The 18,971-nt window shown below is 42.9% G+C and overlaps 1 protein-coding gene across 2 annotated transcripts in view; it reads right to left on the reverse strand.

Moving 5' to 3' along the window:
* Nucleotides 1-27: 27 nt before the first annotated feature.
* CHUK (component of inhibitor of nuclear factor kappa B kinase complex) overlaps nucleotides 28-18,971 on the reverse strand; it is a 34,507-nt gene continuing 15,563 nt past the window's right edge. For both annotated transcript variants that reach the window (XM_062001824.1, XM_062001825.1), the window contains 12 exons: nucleotides 18,301-18,495; nucleotides 17,839-17,941; nucleotides 15,555-15,678; nucleotides 14,354-14,505; nucleotides 13,639-13,700; nucleotides 11,076-11,185; nucleotides 9,412-9,461; nucleotides 8,602-8,698; nucleotides 7,626-7,773; nucleotides 5,828-5,964; nucleotides 4,337-4,436; nucleotides 28-581 (listed from right to left, as the gene is read on the reverse strand). In XM_062001824.1, coding sequence (XP_061857808.1) covers nucleotides 555-581; nucleotides 4,337-4,436; nucleotides 5,828-5,964; nucleotides 7,626-7,773; nucleotides 8,602-8,698; nucleotides 9,412-9,461; nucleotides 11,076-11,185; nucleotides 13,639-13,700; nucleotides 14,354-14,505; nucleotides 15,555-15,678; nucleotides 17,839-17,941; nucleotides 18,301-18,495 — 1,305 coding nt within the window. In that variant the 3' untranslated portion in view covers nucleotides 28-554. The remainder of the gene's footprint in view (nucleotides 582-4,336; nucleotides 4,437-5,827; nucleotides 5,965-7,625; nucleotides 7,774-8,601; nucleotides 8,699-9,411; nucleotides 9,462-11,075; nucleotides 11,186-13,638; nucleotides 13,701-14,353; nucleotides 14,506-15,554; nucleotides 15,679-17,838; nucleotides 17,942-18,300; nucleotides 18,496-18,971) is intronic.

The raw sequence follows: 18,971 nt of genomic DNA on the forward strand, positions 1-18,971 counted from the left end.
CCCACTCCCCGTTGCACAGCGACGGCGTAAGAGGGCGGGCCCGCCGCGAGAAGCGCCGACAGCCTCTGCACTGCCTTTATTGACGTTCTGTTTAAAGTACAGATCACCTATACATTCATATTAACACACGAGCGGGCGCGACAGGCGGCGAGGAGACAGCAGAGCCCCGGCCCTGAGGCTGCCGCCACCCTTCACCCTCCTCCCCTTCTCTACGGGGATGTGGTGCTGAGGCTCTCGGCCCTGAGCCCGGCTGGCCAGCCAACCGCCCCCACGCCTGCCCACCTCAGCCGTAGGCAGTGGGCGGTGCATCCCCAAGAAGCAGGTGACTTGCTTAGTTGAAAAAGCCCAACTAGGAAGAGGCTTGTAAAATGCTGCTTGGCAGTGGCAGTGGTGCATCTGCTGCTCACAACCACCTTAACAATCAGCTCTGCTAAGGTTTACAAAATTCAAGGTCATTGATTGTCCAGTCCCCTCCAGCTCATAACATCAAAGGCTGCCAAGCCCCCTCTGAGCACGCAGACACTTTGCAGGCAGCATCACTTCATCTTCTTCAGTTATTTCAGCCAGCTCCAGTCAAAACCCTGAAAGAAAAAGCAAGAAAAGAACTGGAGTGCAGGAAACTTTGGCTACTGAATGGGTATTTCCAAAGTGGTAACCAAAAGACACTCAGGATCTACCATCCCTTGCTTCTCAATCATATTGATCTCATGGCTGAAAATCAATCTCACAATTTCATTACTCACTTTGCCCCTGACAAAAATCTCTCATACCCAAGTGCAGTGCTCAGACACCTTATTGACTGTACTTTCACTTTGGAAATTATACTGTATGCCAGCACAAAACCTCCCACCAGGGTTCCTAGTGCAGTGGTGGACATACTGATATAGTGCAAGAACATAAAGAAAAGAAAAGGTCCAAGTCAAATATATGCAACAACAGATAAAAAGTTCTTACAGTTATGCTTTTTTTCCTTCTGTTTTTCCCCCTAAAGGAACTGGAGAGAACTAATCCTATTTTCTGCTGCTTTCCTGTTCCCTATCTGTCCCCTGATGCAAGGAAAAGGGGAAAGAAACTAAACAAAGCAGGTGCTGGTATGCAGACTGTGGTTCCACAACAATGAATAATCTTTCTGGGCCCAAACATGCTGCACCTTAGAATAAGACATGGGACACAACAGCGACATAGATGATGAATAGGTCAGAAAACAGGCATATGGCTTCTTGCTTGCTTCAAAGACCTGCTTGGAGAGGGATCGCATGGGATAGTATTCTAAATGGTCTAAGTGCCCAAGAGAGCTGGCTGATTGTCAAGCTCCACTTTCTCCCAGCCCAAGATTGGTGTGTCCCCACCTGTAGAAATGCAGGAAAAGGAGGCAGGAGGCGTTCACGGATGAACAAAGATCTACCAGGGAAAAAGCTGACATCTGTGAGAGGTGGAAAAAGGCCTGATTTCTTGGGAAGAGTATAGGAACTTTCCAGAGCATGCAGGGGTGCAACCAGGAAAACTAAAGTCTTTTAGAATTAAACCTGGCCAAGAAAATAAAGGAAAACAAGAAGGGTATTTTCAGATACATCATCAGCAAGATTAGGTAGAATGTGGGCCCACTGCTGAACACAGAGGGTGCCCTGGTGACAGAGGATGCAGAGAAGGCCGAATTACTCAATGCCTTCTTTGCTTCGGTCTTTACAGTCAAGGCTGGTCCTTGGGAAGCCCAGTCCAGCAAGGATTGTAGGATGGCCTGGACAGCAGAGGACTTGCCCTGGGTGGATAAGGAAGAGGTTCAAGACTTGGTGGGCAACCTTAACTGGTCGTAAGTCAATGGGTCCTGATGGGATGCATCCTAGAGTGCTGAGGGAGCTGGCTGATGTGGTTGCTAAGTCTCTCTCTATCATTTTTGAACAACCATGGAGGACAGGCGAGGTGCCTGAGGACTGGAGAAAGGCCAATGTCACTCCAGTCTTCAGAAAGGGCAGGAAGGATGACCCAGGAGACTACAGGCTGGTCAGCCTCACCTCTGTCCCTGGAAAGGTGATGGAACAACTCATCCTGAATGTTGTTAATAAACATATGAAGGAAAAGGTGGTTTTCAAGGGGAGTCAACATGGCTTCACCAAGGGGAAATCCTGTTTGACCAACCTGATAGCCTTCTATGAGTGCGTAACTGGCTGGCTAGATGAGGGGAGAGCAGCAGATGTCATCCACCTTGACTTCAGCAAGGCCTTTGACACTGTCTCCCATGACATCCTCTTCAGAAAGCTCAGGCAGTGTGGCTTGGATGAGTGGATGGTGAGGTGGATTGAGAACTGACTGAATGTCAGAACCCAGGGAGTGGTGATCAGTGTCATGGAATTGAGTTGGAGGCCTGTGGCCAGTGGAGTTCCACAGGGGTCGGTTCTGGGGCCAGTCTTGTTCAACATCTTCATCAACGACCTGGATGAGGGGACAGAGTGTACCCTCAGCAAGTTGGCTGATGACACCAAACTGGGAGGACTGGCTGATTCCCCAGAGGCTGTGCTGCCATTCAGCGGGATCTCGACCAGCTTGAGAGTTGGGCAGAGAGGAACCTCATGAGGTTCAACAAGGACAAGTGCAGAGTCCTGCATCTGGGAAGGAACAACCCCATGCACCAGTACAGGCTGGGGATTGACCTGCTGGAGAGGCTTGGTAGTCCTAGTTGATAATAAACTAAACATGAGCCAGCAATGTGCCCTCATGGCCAAGAAGGCCAATGGCATCCTGGGATGCATCAAGAAGAGTGTGGCCAGCAGGTCAAGAGAGTTTCCGCTCCCCCTCTACTCTGCCCTGGTGAGGCCTCATCTGGAATCCTGTGTCCAGTTCTGGGCTCCTCAGCTTAAGAGGGAGAGGGAACTTCTAGAGAGAGTCCAGCACAGGGCTACCAAGATGATCAGGGGACTGGAACATCTTTCATATGAGGAAAGGCTGCAGGAACTGGGGCTGTTTAGTCTGGAGAAGAGGAGACTGAAGGGAGATCTCATTAATATTTACAAATATCTAAATAGTGGATGTCAGGAGGTTGGGACATCTATTTTTTTCTGTTGTATCCAGTGACAGGACAAGGGGTAATGGAAAGAAGCTGGAATACAAAAAGTTCCATTTCAACACAAGAAGAAACTATTACTGTGAGGGTGATGGAACACTGGCACAGGCTGCCCAGGGAGGGTGTAGAGTCTCCTTCTCTGGAGGTTTTTAAAACCTACCTGGACACATTCCTGTGTGACCTGACCTAGGCTGACCTGCCTTAGCAGGGGGTTGGACTGGATAATATCTAAAGGTCCCTTCCATCTCCTACCATTCTATGACTTTATGATAGTTACTTTGTCTTAATTTGATTTCCCCATTCATGTTACTCAATCTCTTTGCTATTACAGTGTCGTCTGCAACTTCTGCTATTAAGTTTTCATTTCACAATCCCAAACAACTTAGTAACTGAAGTAAACTCCAGTTTTGTTAATATTCATAAATATTAGCATATTAAAATGTTTATTAATTATAAGAGCTCCATTTCACCAGTCACCTACATTTCCCCAACCTGCTGTTCCTTGTTATATCAGCAGTTAAAACTGGTAAAAAGGTTCACCTTTCTTTTCCCATGAGAATAGAAGTTATCCCTAAGGAGACCTTTAGAAAGGAAAATTCAAGTGGTTATCAGTGGATCTTTGCTTACAAGACTCCAATAAGTCTGTGAGACAATCTCATCCTAACAGAAGCTGTATTGACTCTTCTCTATTACAAAGAGGTGAATCTACATGTCTAATGGTTCTTTTCTCATTATATTTATACAAGTGCTTTTACAATACAGCCTCTGAAATCAGTTGAAAGCCTCTTTTAAAAAAACAGTATTCTGTAGTGCTCCTCATTCTTCTGTTAACTGGACTCTTTTGACTAGTAACTTACCTCAATTAGTAGTTCAGGAACAGCATTTTGGATTGTGTCAAACAACCAGAGAGATTGTTGTTTCCTTTTGTCATTTCTTGCCATTTCAGATACCAATTTGTGCAAAGAGCCTTCTTAGGACCCTCTAAAGCCCCACTGCTACCAGAAGGAGAGCTTTGGCAAATGATCAGGAAAGTCCTGCAGCACTGCCCACTCCACCACATAGACCACTGGGTTGTTGCTAGCACCAAGTGCCGCCTGCCACAGGGCCTGGCATGTTAGCTGAGTCCAGTGGGCATGACAGACAGAATGACAGACATCATGTACCAGCCACAGCAATTGCCATCATTGCAAATGACCCTATTTCAGGAGTTCATGCCCTCAGAGGACCCTGACATGGCTCTTAAAAATCAGGTCCTTAGACGTATATCAACAGACTTACCATCATGCTGTTGTTCTGCTCCTGTCTCACCTCCTGCAAAATGCTGCTAAAGAGCTCGAGATAATTCAGATTCTCTTCTATCACATGGACAAAATTTTCCCTGCAAGGGAAGCGAAGGTATAAAATGACAGATTTAAAGCACAAAAGTAACACAAATGTCAAAAACCTCTGCACCGGGGACAAAACCCCCAAAACAAACAAAACCTAAACAACTAAAAAACCCGATTTACAGGAGTTTTCTGCAAACGTAGAAGCTACCTGTAGGACACAAAAATATACCTTGAGGTGGCATCCTGCAGATCCCCACCCTCAAAGTGTGGATTTGCATTCCTTCCCTAAAGAAGAATCACAGAGCTCTAACATAACCTAGGAACTGAGCTGAGTATGAGGTGCCTGAAACCATGGCATTCTCCCCTACAGTTTACATCTCTTGACTCTTTGTACAATGCCTCGCACAGCGAAGCCATGGTTTGAAGAGAAGCTCTGAAGTGATCCAAAGGCACGTGGGCTCAGGAAAACATCTATTAAAAGGTGATTACCCTATGTTACCCAGAGACAAAAATTGCCCTGCAGAAGCAGACAGAAAAGAGGATGTGAAAAAGGTTGCTCATGGTTACAGAAATATCAACTGACTTCCTGCAAAAGTCTGCTTAGAAGATGTGTACCTTCACAACCTAGGTTTTTCCCCAATCACCCCAAAAGAAAGAGATGGCCAAATTGTATGATGGAAAAGTTTACAACTCCTTCCTTAGCCATCATTATCCCAGTACTGTTGTGGAGTGAGGGCTCAGCAGTCTCTGAGCAGAACCTTCCCTTCCATTATGCTGACTTGTAGTGAAATCGCTAATGAAGAAAAGACAAAAGCCTCTCATCTCCTGACAACACTCTTACTCACCTAGGACATACTAGAATGAACAGCACAGTGCTTTAGCTGAGAGTGGTATGTAGAACTTGCTCGAGACCAGAAAGCGGAGGTTTCTGAACAAAGAGTTCAACCTAATTCCTGATTTTTTAGCACATTAGTAACATGAGCAAACTTTTTTTTTTTTCAGGATAGAAGAAAACCCCAAGATACTGAACCAGACAGATTGCTTAGTACTGACCTCAACTTCAGACTTCTATTTGAATTAAGTCTCCTTTTAAAAGTCACTGAAGCTGTAAGCAGCACTAAATATGGCTGACTTATCTGTGACTTGCACTAGAACTTGGGCATGAAAAGAAACTGCATTTTGGCTCAAAATCTCTTTGCTGCATTTTCCTGTGGTATGGCCACAGGTAAGTTACTAAAGTTCCAGTCAGGAGTTGAACACTGCAACCTTCAGAGACAGTCTAGTAATGCTAAATTCTCTTTGGCCAGCACACCCAAAAACCACCCCAAGGGATGCAGTGAAGACATGCCCCTCAGGCCTCCTCAGCATTGAGGACTTCAAGTGCATTGAAAATGGCTACATTGACTTCTCTGCAGCAGCCTCTCTTCCCAACAGCTCTTACCGATCTTCGAGACTTGCCATAGATGACAGAGGGTGAGGTACATTCCCTGAGGAGCTCTGTGGGAGCCATGTGGCTGCTGGGGTTGAGGCTGTCCCTTCCAGGCTGGAGCTTACCAGTGATCGAGAAGAGCTCTGAGTCTAGAAAACAAAAATTCATTTGCTGTGATGGACAAAGGAAGAATTTAGTCAAGTTTCATTATTTTGTAAGCAGGATGTAATTAAACGTAAGCACTGCTTGTAACATCACATACACACAATCTAGGCCCTGCCTGTGGCCCTCCACAAGTTCTGCACATAGCTGGTACCAAACCTCTCTGCATGTAAGACATCCCACATGAGTGACTTCTATGCTGAAGAATTAGGAGGCAGTGCCATGTCCTAAAACGTGAGTCACTGTCCTGGTTTGGGCTAGGACAGAGTTACCTCCTGTGAGGAACCAGGAAGTGGTACAGCCTAGGATGCTGACAAAAGCTGGCCAGCAGGTATTTGACATACTGACTCATGCCCAGTATACGGCTGGAGAGCTAGCCGAAAGGAGCTCTCTTCCAGGGTTGTGGTTGCTTTTTTTGGCTGTTGGCCCAGAGTGGTTGGTCAGGTTGGGTCCTGGATGGTGAGCAACTGCATCATGCACCGGTCCTCTTGGTATAATTCTCTCATTTACTGTTATACCTGTTTCCTCTTAACTTGTTTTAAACTTTTTCTATTAAGCTGTTCTTATTTCAACCTAAGCAAGCTCTTTTCCCTTCTCTCTGATCCCCCCAGGAGGGGGAGGAGTCGTGATTCTTTTTCCTTTTTCCCAGCTGGGCAAAACCATGACATTCATGCAGCAGCAACTCTCCTGGACAGAGGAAAGACAGGTATGTTTCCTATGCTGACCTTGAATGTCAGTAGGTGAAAATCTGGAGCTAGCCTCAGCTGTATAGTCACTGTAACTGATACAGGGAACTTCTGGAGAGAGTCCAGCACAGAGCTACCAAGACAATCAAGGGACTGCAAGATCTTCCTTATGAGGAAAGGCTGCGGGAACTGGGGCTGTTTAGTCTGGAGGAGACTGAGGGAGGATCTCATTAATATTTACAAATATCTAAATCGTGGATATCAGGAAGTTGGGGCATCACTTTTTTTTGTTGCATCCAGTGACAGGACAAGGGGTAATGGAAAGAAGCTGGAACACAAAAAGTTCCATTTAAACATAAGGAAAAAATGGTTTACTGTGAGGGTGACGGAGCCCTGGCACAGGCTGCCCAGGGAAGGGTGTGGAGTCTCCTTCTCTAGAGGTTTTTCAAAACCTGCCTGGATGAGTTACTGTGTGACCTGATTCAGGTGAACCTGCTTTAGCAGAGGGGTTGGACTGGATGATATCTAAAAGTCCCTTCCAACCCCCATCATTCTATGATTCTATGAGAACACCTTAAACTAACCAGGAAAGCACCTATTTCACTTTTGCAGCACTAAAGTCATTATAGTTTTAACACATCAGGCTGAAGTTCACCTGTCCCAGTATATGCCTCCCAGAAGCAGCCAACACTAGATTTTCAGGGATGTCCACGAAACTCCATCCACCAACCATATGCAGCTTGATGACTCACTGGGATCAAGGACTCCTCTACCTGGCTTTTTTCTCCATCAACTTCTCTACCTCTTTTCTAAATCTGTGTCAACTTTTAGTATTTCAAACTTTCCTTCTCCACAGGAAGATCTACCACTGTGTGGAAGCCACCTCTTTTTGGTGTCTTCAAAGCGTCATTTGATGGCCTCTGGCTCCTGCACTGGAAACAAATAGTCCAAAAGCTACTTACACAAGCAATTTTCAGCAAATGCCATATCTCCCTTTGTCTTTTGCCTTGCATTTGCATCACTAAGTTGTCAGCTTCCTTGATGTTATTCAGTGCAACTTCAATCTTTGGAAGCAAGTCAATGATCTTCTGCTTACAGCCCAACAGCTTGCTGTAATAAAAAACAAACACAAAATGACTTTGCAGCTTGTGTAGTAATATGTTCTAGCAAAGCCATAAGCCATAAGCAAAACCAAAACCCATAAGGGATTCAAAAAGAATTCTGTGGGAACACTCAGCAGAGCACAGTGATGGCCACAGGTACAAAACATTCAAAGACCCTTGGACTTGTCCAAGTTCAGTTAAGACTCAAAAAAGCAGGCAGAGAACACTATTATTAATACTCAAAATATAAGCTCTTATTTGAAATGCAAAAATTAATCCTGATGACAAAGGCCATCACAGTAACTCAACCATGGTATTTTATTCATCTTCTCTGGTCCGTGTTAGTCTCTTTCTTTATAGGATCTAGTAAGCATAAACCATACATGAAATGAAAATTAAGTTATGCTTTGCTGACTACTGAGATCTGTGTAATGACCTTTTTTCTGAGCTACTTGAAGAATTAATGAACAAATCACTGTGGTACCTTCTTAGCTGTTACACTACTTCTTTTTTTCCTTAAGATTTTAATCCCAACCTAAACACGATCAGAATTTGTCTTATTTGAAAGTGAATTGGATGCTAACAGTACAAATCATTACCTTCTCCTCCCGTTCCCTATTAGCTATACACGTTAGCTACATGTTTTTAAAAAGTATATGGAGGACAATGTACTTTAAAAAGACACAAATGAATAGGAGGTATACTGCTGTGAGAAATATATACCTCTGGATCAAGCTTTTGGTCTCTGATTTCCATGTTTTTTCCTCTCCTTTCCTGCTACAAAGCTACAAATATAAGTTGCATTTGTTTGCATTTTTGTTCCTACATAAAGTACCTGAGATGGCCGAACAGCTCCTTGAGAACTCGGTCTTGGCTCTGTACTGTCTGCACAATGATCTTCACCATGTCTGTGCTGTCACTATAGGCATTGTCTGGAAGGGCCAGCAATCAATACATTAGTAAAACACTCTTCAGCAGGGAGGCCCTCTGGACACAAGTGCTCAGAGACAAGACAAAATTTGACTTAAGAGTGAAAACAAACTGAAATACAATGAAACATCTCAAAATCTGTCAGAATCTCTCATTAGACACAGCTTTTGCCTAATGTCTGTTCTTTTTGCAGTAAGATATACAATTCCAGCCATTCGTCTAGATACTGGCTTCACTCCAGACTGCAGGTAGTTGCCAAATGCTCCACTAAATCTTTCTGCTCGTCAGTTACTAGGTTCAGAACGTAATATTCTCCAAAGATGGGGTTCCATCCAGTATAATCACAAAGAGACTGCCCTTGGGGTACAGCAATGACAGAGGAAGAGCATCTCTCCCTATGTCTGGGAAGGGAGTAATAGTACTGGAGCAATGCTACTGGAAGCAGGAAATAAAGGCAGAGAATGCCAGAAGGCAGGCATCTGATCAGGCAAAATGCTCCCAAAAGATAAATCCACGTCTGAAGAATAGGACTACAGAATTTGGGAGAGGTAAAGGCTCAACAAAAAGAAGGTATCTTAAGGTACACACTGGTGTCTGGTTAAATTTGATACAATCATTTGCCTTTTCCTAAATAGCATTTTCTGCGTTTGAGTTCAGACAAATTAGTCATGGGGTAAAAGCGTGAAACAAGTCTTTGAACTATCTCCTTCCATACCTGGAGGTCTTGTTTTTAATTGCTTGTACAGGTCTATGGCCCTCTGTTCCCTTTAAAAAGAAGAAAATTATTATTACACGTATCAACAACCAGGTGACTCGAGTAAAACCACTGCAATTCAGTTATGCCTTGCTGAATCTCTGCATTAGAGCTGCCACCTTCTTCTACAGCTAGTATGAAAGTATGCCATCTGTAACACAGGGATGGTGTTTCTGTGATGGAAACCAACTCTTCCCTAAAAGCTGTCTCTCTTTTTCTCTGGTCATACATTTTCTTCTTCTCAGATAACTGTCCCAACTGGAGGTAATCTTTCAGTTTCAAATTTTAACACGGCTCAGCTGTGTGACTTTCTGTGGTATCCTTAACGATGAAACTTCATTTTTGTACCTATGGGTACTTCTTCACAACCACCTGACAAATTCTTGTTCCTGTTCTGCATTTTTCCCCCTGAATTTTAACAACATTCTGCAAATGTAAAGAGACAGCTGCAGCAGAAATAAGAGGACAGTATTTTTCTCTTTCCCATTAAACAAATGTTATTTCTCTCAAATACTTCAAAAGCAGCTAAACACTAAAACTTCCACTGCTCTAATCAAAAGTCTGCCAGAAATAAGTTAGCAGTTTAGGCTGTTCATGTTCTCGTGTGCTGGGCAGTCACTTATCTCAAAACTCCTGCATCAGCCAATAACAGCAGGGAGGTGCTCATTACTGCTCTGGGAAAAAAGAGAATATTGCACTATCAGGCAAATCAGAGCCATCACCCAGGACCTCTTTGTGTCTTGTGGCTGTGTGTATCACTTAAGCTAGTACTCTCCAGCATGCTTTGCAACAGCCAGAAAAACTGTTCAGGAGACTCAATCTGTTCTCTGCCTCACTCCCTGTTGAGAGGAGTAGCTTTAGACCAGAAGAATCAACAGCTTAGGGCACACTTCCAGCACCTTGCAAATGGAGCATGTCCAAAGAATGGCAACAGAGAAGAAGGGTCTGGAGCACAAGTCTGATGAAGAGTGTCTGAGGGACCTGGGGGTGTTCAGCCTGGAGAAAAGGAGGTCGAGAGGAGACCTTCCCACTCTCTATAACCACCTGATAGGAGGTTGTAGCAAGGTGAGGGTCAATCTCTTCTAAGCTACAAGTCACGGAGGAAGAGGAAACAGCCTCAAGTTGCACCAGGGGAGGTTCAGACTGGATATTAGGAAAACCTTCTTCACTGAAAGGGCTGTTAAACACTGTCACAGGCTGCCCACGGATGTGGTGGAGTTCCCATCCTCAGAGCTATTTAAAAGCTGTGTATATGGGGTGCTCAGGGACATGGTTTAGTGGCGAGTTTGGCAGTGTGAGGTTAATGGTTAGACTCTATGATCTTAAAGGTCTTTTCCAAGCAAAACAATTCTATGATTCTAAATAGCTGATGCAGCCTTGGGTTTACAGTAGTGAAAGTGCTTAAAACAGAAAGAACAAATGTAGAGCTGCAAGTGGTGGGACCTTCCCTTTTACCAGCAAAATTATCTTAAAACCAATTGCAAAGTGCTCTGTACTCACAGTTTGCAAAGAGTGAAGCATGTGTTTCGAAAGTGCTGACAGAATCACCACCAGATATTTACTCCTGATACTGAAATACATTAAATCCATTTATGTGCAAGAAAGAGCATCAGCAAAGGACTTACAAGCTCTCCATGATCTCTCCTTGGCGCCTTGCATATGGACTCTTCTGCAGCTCTACAATCTCTGTATGCAGAGCCATGATCTGCTCATCCAGATAACCGATATCTTCTGCCTAAAAGTGAAAAACAAGCAGAAATAAAACTGAAGGAGGAGAGCAATGAAGTAAATAAAGACACCCAGAATACTTGTTTGGATAATGGGCTGACTCCAAGCAGAGTTTAGAAGAAAAAATGCAAAGGTCTTTGATGGGACTGCTGGTACAGTAATTGAGGTTACTGCTGTTACCTTCTCAGTGCATGGTACCACCTATATTCAAATCTGACAACCAGACTGGATGAGAAAAATCAGTTTCTCAATAATATAATATCTTTGAGATGCATGCTGCACGTGTGCACACACACAAACACTCGAGCTCTATGAATGTTCCAGCAGTGAAGACTTTTTTTTCTGCTGCAGTATGGACAGAGGATGCTCTCACATCTTACCCTCCTGCATGCACTTTGGTCTGACATTTCTTTGGTATTTCACATCTTCCTCAAAGCAATATCAAAGACACCAATCTTATGCCAAGCACTCCCAGTGAGGTAGGTGAGGCAGCCAACATTTATGAGCACGAGGAGTAGGTATGTGGCATCAGACATGCTCTGGAGATTGCCAGCATGGTTGAGAAAGCACTGGTCACTAAAACGGGCCTTAGTGCCATGGACTGTGGGCAGTGATCTGTCTTCCTGAGAAAGTATTTGAAGAGATTTCAGATATTCCTTTCTGATCTAGCACTGAAGGACCTGAATTTGGAACACTTTTCGGAACATATCCTTTGCTGAAGCTGCAGAATTACTTTGTATGAGGTTACAAAACTGGGATGTGACCCCTTGATCAGAAAGGGATGCAGGGTCTTGCAGGTAAAGAACAAAGCAAGAAGCAGCAGTGAAAAATCACATAATCAAATAAGAATCCGATTGTGAGGAAAAATGTGAAGAAAACACTGTTATCAAAAATGTCTTTATCTGAAGCGCCATGACTTACCACACAGTACACTAGCTTCTTTTGAATTCACAGAGTTAGGCTACTCACTAGACACACTGAGACACCACTGTGTACTATCCAGTAAAACATTTTCCACTTCTGATAAATAGACATGATATGATTATACATGTGGAATGAAAAGCTTGAAGATAGAACATTGTCCTGATGGTGTGCACAGTAAATATTTTTTCAAGCTCCTGTTTTTCTGGAAACAGCCAGAGACAGCTTGGAATTATTCTGCTAGAAGCAGCCTCCTTTTATCTTTCTTTGCTTCTTAACAGGGACTGACCAAATCCCCCAGATCTCCAAATTTAAAGAGCTAAATGGTGATGAATTCAGGTGGGAATCCCAATTCCCCTATCTCCATCATATGAGCAAGCAAGAAAATTTGATATAGATGAAGATAGGTACCCCAAGACCCGAACTACCAGTCTATTTCTTCATGGGAAAAAAACCAGACAATGCAATTTATTGTTTATGTTTCTAATGGCATCTGGGATTTTTATGTATTCATCACTGTGCTCTGTAGTGCAAGAAATCAGCTGAGCAAACCATGTGACAGTCCTGCTCATCAGAACATGTAATGTTCTCAGCACTCCTGCAGCTATCACAGACCACAAAAAAGAGTACTTTTTGAGACCTCTACTCTGAGAAATACATTACAAATGTGCTGATTTTTCCTTGCATTCCCTCTGAAAGCTCCTCTCCCTCAAGCTCTATTCAGCACATCCAGTAGAAAAGAAAAAAACAGCTTTTGACAACAATCATCATAACTCTGTCCCTATTTTTTAACGGATAAAAGGTTATTCCTTCCCTATAAAGCTCTGGACAGAACTGTCAGCAGAATTATTCTCTCTCAAAAGCCTCTGTCTCATGATCATTTTCAGTGGAGGTAAAACTAAAATGCTCATTCCCAGAAGTCAGAGATCAGAATTCTAATCAGTACATACATTTCAACTAGCCTTTCTTGCAGATCTAATGCTCTTGAGAAACAAGCCCATAAATGACAAATGAAAGCATCTGTTAGTAACTATTAAGACTACTCAGAGCAAGAAATGGCTCTAGTTCTGCTCTAAATTTCTTTAGGATGACTCTTCTTATCAACTAATTTGCACGCTTTCTTGCAGAATATCAGAAATTTGGATCCATATTCCTTAATGAAGTACTACAATTTTGAAAGTACCAATTGGTATTATTTTCACCTTTAGTGATGGAAGATTCTGTGTACAATAAATCCAGCCCTGAAGACTCTTCAACACCACGTCTTTTTGGCAATAAATAACATGCCTCTGTAGCCTACCTGCCTATATAGACAACTGAGACAGGGACATTTGTGTGGGTTTTGTTCAAATCACTAGATTCAAACAACTTCGGGACTGCTGACTGTTTCTTTTTAAATGCACCTGCAATGATATTATCTTTCCCACAGCAGGCAGGATATGAAACACACTGAAGGGACAGAGCAGTGGCACATATGACATTAAAGGCCTTTCACAATCTCCTTCACTGAGATAATGAAGCTTCTTTCATATTCCCTACCTGTGCACATTGAGAAGCCTTCTCTTCCATCTCCTTCCAGGCTTTGAGCATCTTTTCAGAAGCTTAAGAGAAAAGAGTCGTGAAATTATAGAAAGATACAGAGACAAAAATAAAGCACGACCTGACCTTTACATATGTCGGTTGAATTTGAACAGAGAGCATGGTGCTGAATCTCAAAGTCAGTCATAACCCAGAGATCAAAGGGAGACAGTAAAGTTGCAACTGAATAACCTTAAATCACATAACAAACCTCCTGGTGGGATTTCACTGTTTCCAAACACTGGTTTAAAATGAGTTTGAGTCTTCAAACTCTACCATTAAGCTCAACAACTGCCACTTTTGATTAAATAAGACCATCCAAAATCAGTTCACTGAGTTTTTCCATTTTCCATCATCACCCTTCAGTCCAGTCATAATTTGAACTCAAGTTTAAATTTTTAGTCATATATCCAAATTATGCATCAATCTTACTATTCTCTCCTGAATGATATTTCTACGATCCAGATATTTCTGTGACAGTAAAACTATAGCCAGTGTTTTTTTACTTCATCTCTCATCCTGACCAATGCTGCCTCCTGATTTCAGGCACAGCAAGATTGCTTCCCTAGCAGCTCCTAAACTTGTTTTCTTTTAAGCTAGTTCTTACTCACTGTCCCTCAGTCTGATTCTTTAGAAGATCAGAAAGACATCCAGGCAAATATTATACAACACATACATATGCCATAAGCCATCTGGTCACTGTATCTCTCCAGGTCAAGGCGAATACTTTGATGAAAGAATTCAAGCTTTGCTTTCAGTTGCTGAGATGCTGATACCATATTGTTCTTCATTTTTATTAGGTTGGCATTGTAACGAAGAAGACTGAGCCTAACAAACAAAACAAGAACAGCACATTAGTTGAAAAGCATATTGGGCTTATGTGGCCAGTGCTGTCACATTACCTGAAGGAAAGACTAGTAAAAAATTGATTCAGATACTTGGAACAGAGTCTCAGTGGGGTCACAGACTACATCTCACATCCTCAGAAGCTGCAGGTCCCTCATCAAGCAAAAGAGAAAGTTCTTCCTCATTTCATAGGGTTTTTGTGAAGCTCAGTTCAACGGTATCTGCAGTGTCAGCGTTTACAGGGTCCTGTAGTGCACATTGCCTCTGGGGAATGCTACATCTTTTCCACCACTTGAGATACATGATACTGCCCCATACACCCTACAAATGGTTCCATTCATTCTACCATTTGTGAAATGAGTTTCCTGTGCTGCATCAGGAAGAATGCTGCCAGTAGACTGGGGAGGTGATTCTTCCTCTCCAGTCCGCACTGCTGGAGTCATACCTGGTCCAGTTCTGGGATCCCCAGTACACCAGCGTCATGGACATACTGAGGAGAGGCCAATGAATAGCCATGAAGATGACTAAGGGACTGAAGCACCTCTCCTGTGAGGAAAGGCTGAGAGAGAGGGAACTGTTCAGCTTGAAGAAAGACAAGGCTGAGTACAATATACAAATACCTGAGGGTGCCAGAGGCAAAGGGCAAAAAACTGAAACAAAAAAGGTACCCTCTGCACATCAGAAACATTTCTTTACTGTAAGTGTGACCAAGCACTGCTACAGGTTGCCCAGAGAGCAACCTTGTTGATATTTAAAAGCCATCTGGACTTAGTCCTGGGCAATCAGCTCCAGATGACCCCACACAAGCCAACCTTAGCCATTCTGTAAGTCTGGGACTATATTCAAGTTTTGACAGTTATCATCAATGTCAGGCACCACCTGATGTGGAATAAGGTCCCAGCCCAAATATGTTTTATAATGTAAAAGTATAGAACAGTAGAGGGTTGAAAAACATTGGAGATGGACATTTCCATGCAAACAGTCTGCATTTGCATAATAATGCATTTTCCAAATAAGGAGTAACAACTTACATGGCAGCTCTCTGGCCCTGGAAAAGCCTGCTATAATCTTCCTTCAGCCCAATCACATAGTGAACTGCTTCTGCCCATACTTTGCGCAGTTGAGGAATTGGCAGTTGGATTTTACTATCCTGTACTGAATGTAAGAAAAACACAATTGTACACAAATGAAAGAATAACTCTAGAAAAGGAAGTCTGTGCATACAATGTTTCTAATTCCTGCTTCAGGGGCCTAAATAAAGGATCAAGTCACTCAAGATTTGCTAAACGTTTATGTGATGCTGTCTAAGTGTGCATAAGCTTTTCATCTTATGACTCCCCCTGTATCTGACAGCCCATTACTGGCCAGGCCACAGGTCATGTTTGACCTCACATGTTTGATCTCACAGCTACGGGAGTACTGATTTCTTTGAGCTCTTTGGCCTTTTGTCGTTAGCAGACACAGGGCACACCACATGAAACTACATGTCACATGGCACAAAGAAGGACCCATGGGTGGTTATATCCAGAAACTCTTATCTAAAACACTTGTCCAAACTAGAAAAGTTGATTTTATTTTGCTCCATTTAATCAATTGACATCGGTCACTGTCCTGACATGTGTTTCATCTGAAAATGTCTTCAAATCTTTTGAACCTTTCCTCCCAGATTCCTGACCTAGATATTAAAGGGAAAATGAGGTGGGACTTCTGTGTCTCCACAGAGACAGGTAATTCTCAGTGCATTTGGCTATCAATAAACGTAAAAATCCTTATCTCCAAGAGGTCAGTCACAATGATGCCATACGATATTTACCACAATAAAACAGCCCAGAGCACAGAAAAAAATCCCAATCACAACAAATATGACATCCTTCATACAAGTATATTGGGTGTATATATACCTTCACAGAGGCATACTAGGTCCTGTAGATGATGACTGTCATTTCAGGAGGCATGTATGGGAAACTATAAGCAGAGACACAGCTTTTGTGCATGGTCTAGAAGTATACTGATGATGCCAGGGCCAGGAAGCAGCACCAGAACTAATAGTAACTAACCAGGGCGGATCCCACCAGTACCCAAGTTGCAACAGACAGACTCTACTCCTAACAACTCAAAAGGAAAGAGGGGCTTGGACTTTCTCAGGCACCTAGCTCTGCTTGGTGAGACCAGAGTAGAATCAGTACTATGGAGTTCACACACACATTATCACTAGAGCTGAAAACTGTCAGGAAGACAGAACAAGAGGTTTTGAACCTCTACCAAGTGCCTGAAGACAAGCCCTAACTCGTAACCTTCACAGCAGAAGAATGATAGCAGTCTGGCAACTGGCACAACATGGCCAAACACACTGGGTTGGCTCTGTAACTAGGGCAAGGTGGATTTCCTCATACAGGGCCTGAATGATTAACAAGCATAGAATGAGGTACCTGTTTTTTCACTTAAACAAGACATGAGAGATGGGTCACAGTTGAAATGCAATTACAGTACAGGGCAGAAAGGTAATCTGCAACCTCAGGATGCTGATATGGGGTTCAGAACCATATATCTAGGAGAGTTGTAGGAGGCCAATTGCTCATAAACATCCAAAACTCCCAATTGCAGGAGACAGAACTGCGAGGCATTTAAACCTGTACTGTATCTGTGCACAGGGAGAAGGGTTAGATGCACAACATGCTAAACCATAAGATAAGAAGGTCCCTGACCTTTGGTACCACCAAAGGATGTCTATGTGGGCTATCAAATTCAAGTTCTACAAACACATCCCAGCATGATATCAGTGCAACACTATGGGTGTGAAGGGACAAGACCCTTTAGTGGAGCAGAAGGCTGTGCAAATGATATCACAGCCCTCAAGTCACAATCTTCTTTCCATGATGCAGAGAGCAAACATAATCAAAACTTTCCCTTTCTAGGCTATAATATTAGGTTGCACATATTACCTCTCAAGCCTTCTTTCATACAGTGGTTCTGTTTAAGTGGGGCAATGTGTAGGTTTAGGTGCTTGGGTGGGGTAGATGCTGTTCAGTGCACAGAATTTAAGGGCAAAAACTTTAAATTTATTTATTCTTAAGTTGCTCTACAGGAGAGTTCCCAAAGGGCACGCAATAAATTCTCTGAACTGTTTCATTTGCAAAAAGTGGAGATACAGCACTGCACATGAATTCTTGTTAGGCTGCTCTGGGTTCTCAAGTGGCCCTCTTTGAATTATACAATGCCCTTCAAAGTTAACACAGAGATTTGGAAGGAAAATTTACTCTCTTATTACACATGAAGCAGTGCTTTCAGTTCCCAGCTGTCCTCCAGCATACTTACCGATGTAGTTTACACAGTCAGACAGACTCCGAGAAGCAAAGGGTCCATCATAGACAGTTTTGCTTTTATCGAACAAATAGACCATGTAGCTATCCCAGCCTCTCTGGTTAGAAAACAGAAGAGAATATAAACAAGAAAATTCCAAAACAATAGCTCTTACTAACCCAGACGGTATTGGTTACATCATGAACTGTGGGCAGATACTCTCATCACTGATTTTGACAGACTCCCACAGAAACACAGGACCTTTGCTTTGCCTGCATGTCACTTTATTAGAATATGTAAACAGAGTCTAACTATAGGAATAATTATCCATTAAAGGAAATAATGTCAGACCTTAAGAATTACTACACTTACAGAGCAATCTGTATGCAGTGTGGGAAGATTAAGGAAATTTATCTTCCCTAAGATTTTAAATTCCCTGAGAACATGGAAGATATTAAATAACAGAATCGTCCTTACTACGCCATCAATAACACACTGGGAAGCAGGTTTTCGAGGGTCCAGGCAAATCCCTGTTTCCAACAGCAGTTCCTGATTTCCAGTACTTATTCCAGTTTCAAACTCAATCCGAATCTGCAGGGAATGAAGGCTTTCCTCAGGATGCAAGAGAAATGAAACAATCTTGGCAGAGGTCATATTGAGGATATGTACTATCTGTAACAAGAGTACAACATGATTGCAAGTCAATGGCTATCAAAGGCAAAGGATTCAAAGGCCTGGGAGGGAGTATGCAACAATGAACATGTTAGACTGAGAGCACCATTTGCATTTTACCAACTAGTATGATCAAGTTCAAAAGTAAAGCCCCACATAATAAAACTCAAAGGCTGGGCCTGTAACTTTTAACCTAATGTCTGAGAAAGTTACAAGCACTAATAGTCTTCATAGGCCAAGTTGCACCTCAGTTACATCAAAAGAATAGTGACAGGTTAGCACAGAGGCCAGCCAGAGCCTTGTTGTCTCTGATGCTGGACAGTACTGCTCTCAGGAAAAGGGATCCCATTGCCTTTAATCTCCCATACATAAACTCAGTAATATACCAGTGCTTGTCTTCACGCTGGTCACATGGTCCTCTCTATAGTTTTACTATATCTAGGCAGACTGTATGGCCCAAATCACATCATGATATA

The sequence above is a fragment of the Colius striatus genome, chromosome 8 (assembly GCF_028858725.1).
Source record: "Colius striatus isolate bColStr4 chromosome 8, bColStr4.1.hap1, whole genome shotgun sequence".
NCBI lineage: Eukaryota > Metazoa > Chordata > Aves > Coliiformes > Coliidae > Colius > Colius striatus.